The following is a 7,829-nucleotide window of genomic DNA, read 5'->3' as shown; positions in this document are numbered from 1 at the left end:
GCTTGGGAAACGCCCCTTTTCTAAGGCGTTCAGACCATCGTGGCGCCTGCCACGTACACAAATGGAATTTTTATGAATTTACCGTTCCCTTTCAAAAAACGTAGAACATAAACACAAACAATATAGAACATATTTAAAGGGACAGTTGGGATTTTTTGCCATGAAGTTGTATGACACCCCCATCAGCAGTGTAGGACATCAACAGTGACTTACTTAAGAGTAAAACATTTGCATCACTAAAATGCCTCCTTAAAAAAAAAAAAAAATAAAATAAAAAAATTGGACCTCACAAATTGCTTGCCGTTATACTTACTCCCGCCGTATGATGGCACAGCGGGACGTAGTGTTCTACAGCGGGAGACAAATACCGTGTGCCCTCGTTTACCACGGGGGATAGGTTCCCAAAAATAGCCCGCAATAAGTGAAATCCGCAAAGTAGCCAACTTTATTTTTGTAACATTATTACATATGGTTTAAGGCTGCAAAAGCCTCACCATACACTTTACAGGCATGAACATTTGATCACATTTCTCTCTTCTTTAAACACTCAAAGTTCAAAGTTTGTTTGAATTTGAATGATCAACTTACGAGATTAGACAAGAAATTAAGCGACTCACATCTTTCAGTCCTCGGATCGTGACTTGTCCTGGTGCCGTTAGGCTGCAGTGTTTTTGTATCCTCGTTAAAACATATTCCTCCTCGTCGATCTCCAGGAACTGAAGATTCATTTCCTGTATTCCAGGCGGGCCAACAGCCGCGTAACTTCTGCCTACATTCAGCATGTATGACAACAGGAAACGGGCAGTCTTGCACGAAGGAGATTGATTGACAATGGTCTACAGCCAATCAGAACACAGAACACGTTCCTCGTCACGGATCTCCGACCAGAACTGGACTGGCGGGACCAAGTGGGGGGGTGAGTCACCGTCGCTGTAGTACACTGCTGATGGGGATGTCATACAACTTCATGTCAATAAATCCCAAGTATCCCTTTCAGCAAAGTTGATAACTCATCTCAGTGACCTTTAAGAGGGTTTTTCTTTGCGTCACTGTTTTGCACGCACCTAAAAAAATCCATAAAAGCCACCGCTGGACAAATGGACTTAAAACAGAAAGTGTGAGGAAGTACACGTCCACAACTTGCATGGCGTCACGCAGTCATCACCCGACACGCACACATTTGTATAGAATTTGTATAGAAGTAAAAACAACAAAATCAGATGTTTCAATGCATTTCCATCATGCAAGTCAAGGTCCCTTTGTGGTGAGAGGAAGGAGTGTGCTTTAAGTCTCACTGGCTACAAAGAGGTCCAACCGATTTCGTGAGAGACGCTTGAGATGGGAAAACAATCCGCAATCTTACCTTTTTACCTCCCATTCCCCCCCCAAAAAAACACAGGCAAATGAAAGGTGTTGAATTCAAAACCTCGGGTGCCTGAGGCAGTGCTCTTCTCCACACACACACACACACACACACACACACACACACACACACACACACACACACACACACCTACAACCCCCCCCAAACACACACATGCACACCTACAACCCCCCCCCCCCCCCCCCCACACACACATGCACACCTACACCCCCCCCCATACACACTCACACACACACACTGGTGAACTCTCCTCCACCCCGGATTTTACTGTCATGTCAGCAGAAGGTCTTGCGCCAGTGAGCGGGTGGGACCCGTTGTTTCCGTCTGCCGGAACAGATGGATATTAGATCCGCTTTCTGCTTTCCCGGCCAAAACTAATGACCTGACATGTCACCATGTCTCTAGTCTGCCTTTAGCCTCGTCATCTGCAAGCCTCCCCCCATCCGTCCCTCCCCATGGACGTGTTGCACTGCCTCACACACAAACAAATCAAAAACAAGTCTGTTGGCTTGGGTTTCAGTTTGGATAGCTCCATTTTTTTGTTGTTTTTTGTTGTTTTTTTGCATCGGTGAACACGACCTGGCTTGGATTCTCATGCCTCTGTGAGTTGAAACTCTTGCTTGAGCGCCCTGGTACCGAGGGGTTCCTCTCACAGAACCCCCCCCCCCAATGGCGCAGATCCCCTAGCCCTTAGGCCTCGCAGGCTACAACCACACCACCACACCCCCCTCAACCCCGGGTTGCACAAAATAGGTCTTGGGTTCATCACAAATGTATGGAGGGGGTCAACGTGGAAAAGATGAGGGTTCATGTGCCATCAAGCCTCTCTGGCGTCGGTGGGGAGCAGAGAGAGTGCAAAGGGGACAGCAAAGGATTCCTATGCGAGGAAAGGAGACACCAAGTGAGCAGTAGGTTTCATCTGTTTCTGCGAAAAGGCCCGACTGTGGTTTGGCTTGAGCTCTTTCCTCTAAACCCGTCTCCGAGGTCATCTCCATCTCCTCTTCTCGCCTCGGCTAACACCCCCGACCAAGGGTTGGCCAAGAAACCCCGGGGGTCCATAAGCTCCAGGCCGAGAATCTCCCTGCGGGTCTCCCTTCCTCGGGACGACAGCAGCATCCCCCCTTGGTCCAGGCTTCCCGTGCTGTTGCACTTCTTCACCGCTCCTCCAGGACACGCTGGGGGGCCGGGAGACAGCAGCGATGTCAGCGACAGGCTGCTCATCGTCTCTGACAAGTGTTCACTGTTGCCCGCTTGACTGGACGACCCGATTACAATGCCCAGGTCCTCATCTGAAGGGTCAATGGAGTCATCTCGGGTGAAGCCCGGGCTTGTGCTGCCTCGCCCGCTGCTTTGGCTTCGCTGCTGGCCGACGGTGGCCTGGAGGGTGAGCGCCGACGAGGGGCTCGGCCTCAGTCTCAACGTCTGGACCGGGGAAGACACGCTAGTGTTGTCCTCACGCGGCGGGCACTCGTGTGGTAAAGGAGCTGCTGGCAAGTCCATGTTCTGTGGCGGAGAGATGCTGAAGCTCAGTCCTTCCTCCAGGGTGGTCTGCAGGCTGCCTTCAGAGCTGCCAGTCGCAAGCGATGAGTCACTGTGGGACGGGTACTGAACACACACAAAAGACAGTTGGGGTAATTACTGCTCAAAGTGCTTTGATACTTCTGGATGCTCCTGTCAGTCCTCCCCCCGCCCTACCTGAGTGCAGAGCATCTTGCTATGGCCTCCAGGGATGCGGAATGAAGCCCAGGAAGCCGGGGAGGTCAACCTAAGGCCCCTTGACAACCTCAGGCTCCTGCTGCGAGGAGGTGCTGGGATGGTGGCTCCTGGCAGCGGGAGTAGCGGGGAGACGCCGCTGGCTTCTTCTCCTCCTCCTCCTCCTCCCTCTGTGTTCCTTTCCTTGTTGCTGCTGCTGGAAACCCCGCCTACAGACGGGAATGCACGCCCACCAATAAAAATGCATTGGTTCTCGAGTTGTTGCTTCTTAGTGCAGGGGTTCTCAAACGGTCTCAACCTGGGACCCACCCACCCTCAACCTGGGACCCACCCACCGAATGGTCATTAAATAACAACCCACTTTTGTCATTTTCATTCATTATTTTGTTTTTTATTTTGTTTTTTTTACACTTGTCATTTTTATTTATTTTTTTATGTTTACACTTTGTCATTTTAATGTATTTTTATCATTTGCAATTGTCATTTTTATTTGTATTATTTCTTACACTTTTATTTAAGCCATTTTTTATTTTATTCCTATTTACATTTTTAAGTCATTTTATTTTTTGAAATTATTTACACTTGTATATGTCATTATGTCTTTTTAAAAAATTTTTTTTTACAATTGTCCCTTTTTGACGCAAGTCATTTTAATTATTTTAAGATTTTTTACACTTAAGTAATTTTTATTTGTATTATTTCTTACACTTTTATTTCTTTTATTGTTATTTAGTCATTTGAATTTATTTTGTTATTTTTTCACTTGTCATTTTGATTTATTTGTATTATTTTTTTACACTTTTACGTCATTTTTATTTATTCTGTTATTTCCCCGTTTTATTTTTATTTATCTATGCCTTCATTTATTTTTGTAATTATTTCTATTTGTTCTTGTATTGAAGTCAAGCCAAGCAATTGTATTTGTTTTTTTGTTTTTAACTCGCCAGTCATCTTTAGAAACATGAATATCATGTACTTTTACATGTCCAAAGTGCCTTTTGAGGAATTCCTGAAGGCATTTGAAGGAAATGAGGAAGAAGACGCTACGTGCATGCATACAAATAACGCATACACTAAAATTCTAATCAAAGACCAGAAAATGAGATTTTTCACTTGAAGTCAGACATGACTTGTGTATTAAATATTTTCATAGAATTTTTGACTTGCAGTCTGCGACCCGTCCAGGATGGATCCGCAACCCACCTTTAGGCCCGAGCCACCATTTGAGAACCACCGTCTTAGCGAATGCATCGTGACTCCCTTACGATTTAGCAAACTGCAAAACGCGTACATGGCAGAAAGTTAGCAGTCGTCCATTTGTGCAGATCATTGACTCACTGGGGCTGTAGTAAGGTGAGCATGGTGGATTTGTTTGCATTTCTACGTCTTGCAGCTCCATCTCCACTTGGCAGAGAGTCCTGGAGAGGTGGCCCAGTCCTTGGACCTGGCCCTGGACTACAGTCTGGTGGACCAGCTGACTCCCTCCACCAGCCGCCTCTTCGGAGCTGCAGGAGCAGCTGCTGCTGCTGCCGCATTTTCCCTGGAAGCGAGGAGAGAAGGTTCTGACATGCAATACTTCCAGGATGGAATGAGTTGACTTGCTTGGATTTGTATCAGCAATGATGACCCTGAACCCTTTGTTTGCGCTACAAAGCGATGATTCAAATACAGATTAATGATGATGTTCATTAACATTGTTCAGCTTCCCCCCCATGAGAGCTTGTAAAGGATGAGTAATGAGAAGAAATGTATTCCTATTTGTTATCCAATATGATGCCTTGTTGGGCGTACTGTAATACTGTAATACTGTAATATGCATGCCAGGCCAGTACTGCACTTTTTAATAATGTAGTAATGTGCAACTTATATTAATTTATTTTAGACCGCAGTGCTGTTTCATCAGGAACACTAATTATGTCTAGCGTGGACATTGCTGGGGGCCACTAAAAAATAGCCAGGGGCTGCATTGTGGACACCCCAGCTTGAGTCCGTAGCCGTTTTAAAATACTATTTCCTATTAACACACCACCACTTATGATAGAAAGTGTAGCATGATTCATTCCATGCCTGTCGCCAAAATATCAATATCATAATCAATACCAGTCAAGGGAACCTTGATATCAGAGCATCGATATACGCCATCACGTTGTATGGAGATGCACTGTAAGCACAAACGCTACTAAAGGTCACTTTTTACTGCGTGTTCAGTTTCCAGCGTTTTCCAGTATTTGACGTCTCAAAAAGGCTGTTGTCCTCTAAAAGCAACTACTCGGTTTGAATGGGTTATGAGTTTAAAAATAAAAAGGCGTGAGCGAATGGTCCCCAATGCAATCGTATCCACAATGAACGAGGCGCCCGGCGTCAGTAGAGCTCCTAACACCAAGACAAACCAAAGACAACCCAAGACTGGCTTTAAATCTTTCCCCTCTCCGCTGCAGCGTTTCCCCTAATGAGCTGTAGCTTCCCAGAAATGTTTGCTGATTGCGGGCTTATCTCGCCATCCAGAAACACGTCGTATTACCCAATTAAGGAGGAGAAAGGATGGATGATAAGGGACGGAGATAAAGGGGCTACGGGGCGGCGGGGAGTTGCACAATTACAACAGGAGCCCAAAGCCCAAAAGAGGAAGAGGGCATAGCAAGTGGTGGAGAGATGTATTTATGTGGGGATGGTGGACAGAGACGAGATAGATCTACACATGATCGAGGCGGAGATGAAGGGCCCTCTGGAAGCTGATCTTTATGCTGCACCAGAGGGACGAGAGCATGAAAACAGTCCTAATGGTCTTTGTGCTTTTGCCTTCCGGAATGAATAAAGACATGAATCAGTGAGCTGCGATGCAATGTTGGTGTTTACGCTTGTGGGGATGCAGGACAGATGTGCCACACAACAATCAGCGCAAAGAAACTCCAACATTATTACGTTGATTGTTCTCCATTTCCACTCATCTGCTGGTGGGACGGGCCAGCCACTCTTCCACACCAAGGTCATGCACCTTCCAAAATGTCACGGTAAGACGAAGAATTAAGATTCCAGGCGATGCAAACCCTAATTGGTTGATTCATTAAGACGTCCCAAGACTCAAAGGATGTGATCGACGTGACACGCGTCTGCTTAACGTCTCCAGAGCAGGGCTGTCAAAATGGTTTTCATTACAGGCAACAGGAGTGCCCTCACAGGAACCTAAATATGTACTCTACAATCCTATAATTGTCATGATTAGCCCTGCCTTTCAATATCATCATCACATCAACGCTCGTTTGATTTCATTTACTCTTCAGCTGAAGGACAATACCATCAATTCCGGTGTGTAAGCCACACCCACTAAATTTACAGGAAAAACCAAATTAGTACATATACTGTATACACCGCAGTAATATACTGTATACACCGCAGTAATATACTGTATACACCGCAGTACATACACTGTATACACCGCAGTACATACACTGTATACACCGCAGTACATACACTGTATACACCGCAGTAATATACTGTATACACCGCAGTAATATACTGTATACACCGCAGTACATACACTGTATACACTGCAGTACATACACTGTATACACTGCAGTACATACACTGTATACACCGCAGTACATACACTGTATACACCGCAGTACATATACTGTATACACCGCAGTACATACACTGTATACACCGCAGTACATATACTGTATACACCGCATATGGTGCAGTACGTAGCTTACTTTGTGCATCATGTGTGTTGACGTGTTGTGCGATTGCATTTTGGTGACACGAGCGTGCCACAACAGCCTGCCCTCACCCACCTTGCTCTCTCGCACCAGCAGCTGGTAGGCCGCGTGCTCGTCCAAGCTGAGGTCGTCCAGCAGGGCGGGAGACGAGGACTTGTCCGAGTTGAGTTGCTCCGACTTCAGCGACGCCTGTTCGATCTCCGCCATCCTGATCTGGTGCAAGGAAGTCACCTCAGTTATTCACATCCTACAGTGGGTATAGTCAACAATTTGGCATAATATTTGGCATAAATATTTTGGCATAATTTCAATTGGTTGCGGGAAAAATAAAACTTGACATAAAAGTCTGTTCGTTTCTCCTGAGAACAGACAATTTTGTCAAAAGAATGCCACTTCCTTTACACCAAACCATGCAGCCAATCACAGCACAGCATATTGTGCATGCTATTTCCAATCAGGGGGGTGTTGTGGTCTCCTTTGGCTGTGGTTTCCAAGCAAAACGTTACGCTGTTTAAAAGTAGCTCCTGTGTGCTGTAAAAATACCACCACCAGACATAATGTGGAATGTGCCCCCCCCCCGCAGACTGAAATGTAGTCAGCCTCACCCAGGGGATGTCCTGGATATTGCACCCCAAATGCAACTTTGCGTCGCCCTCAAACACCCCCAAAAAACCCCAAACAGGTGACGGACGGACACCACATGTGAGGAACACCCACCTTGTCGCACACAAACACACCATGAAAGGTTAGTACACAGCGGAGAGAGACTGTGTGGAAGGAAAGGAGGAGGCAGGAGAGATTGATGGTTTGACAGCATCTGCAGACAGGCAGAAAACACGGCTGACAGGTGAGACGGCGTGGAGGCCGGTTATTGCTCCTCGCGAGCTGGCCCCCGCTGCACTTTGTCACGGTGATGGACAACACTGGGACGGGACAAAATGCTGCTGACTTTTATCTCCGACGCTCGGCCTGCTGTCGACAAAGTTACCCGAAAGTAGTTGGAGAGAGCTGCA

General features: G+C 46.4%; 1 protein-coding gene across 3 annotated transcripts in view; it reads right to left on the bottom strand.

Annotated features, from left to right (window-relative positions):
* Nucleotides 1–1,886: 1,886 nt before the first annotated feature.
* cacna1ia (calcium voltage-gated channel subunit alpha1 Ia) overlaps nucleotides 1,887–7,829 on the bottom strand; it is a 150,013-nt gene continuing 144,070 nt past the window's right edge. For all 3 annotated transcript variants that reach the window (XM_054760774.1, XM_054760777.1, XM_054760776.1), the window contains 4 exons: nucleotides 6,892–7,029; nucleotides 4,436–4,637; nucleotides 3,080–3,306; nucleotides 1,887–2,989 (listed from right to left, as the gene is read on the bottom strand). In XM_054760774.1, the coding sequence (XP_054616749.1) occupies nucleotides 2,300–2,989; nucleotides 3,080–3,306; nucleotides 4,436–4,637; nucleotides 6,892–7,029 (1,257 nt within the window). In that variant the 3' untranslated portion in view covers nucleotides 1,887–2,299. The remainder of the gene's footprint in view (nucleotides 2,990–3,079; nucleotides 3,307–4,435; nucleotides 4,638–6,891; nucleotides 7,030–7,829) is intronic.

This window comes from Dunckerocampus dactyliophorus, chromosome 18 (genome assembly GCF_027744805.1).
Source record: "Dunckerocampus dactyliophorus isolate RoL2022-P2 chromosome 18, RoL_Ddac_1.1, whole genome shotgun sequence".
Classification (NCBI taxonomy): domain Eukaryota; kingdom Metazoa; phylum Chordata; class Actinopteri; order Syngnathiformes; family Syngnathidae; genus Dunckerocampus; species Dunckerocampus dactyliophorus.
The sequence above is the reverse complement of the archived record's forward strand: the minus strand, read 5'-3'. Positions and strand labels throughout refer to the sequence as shown.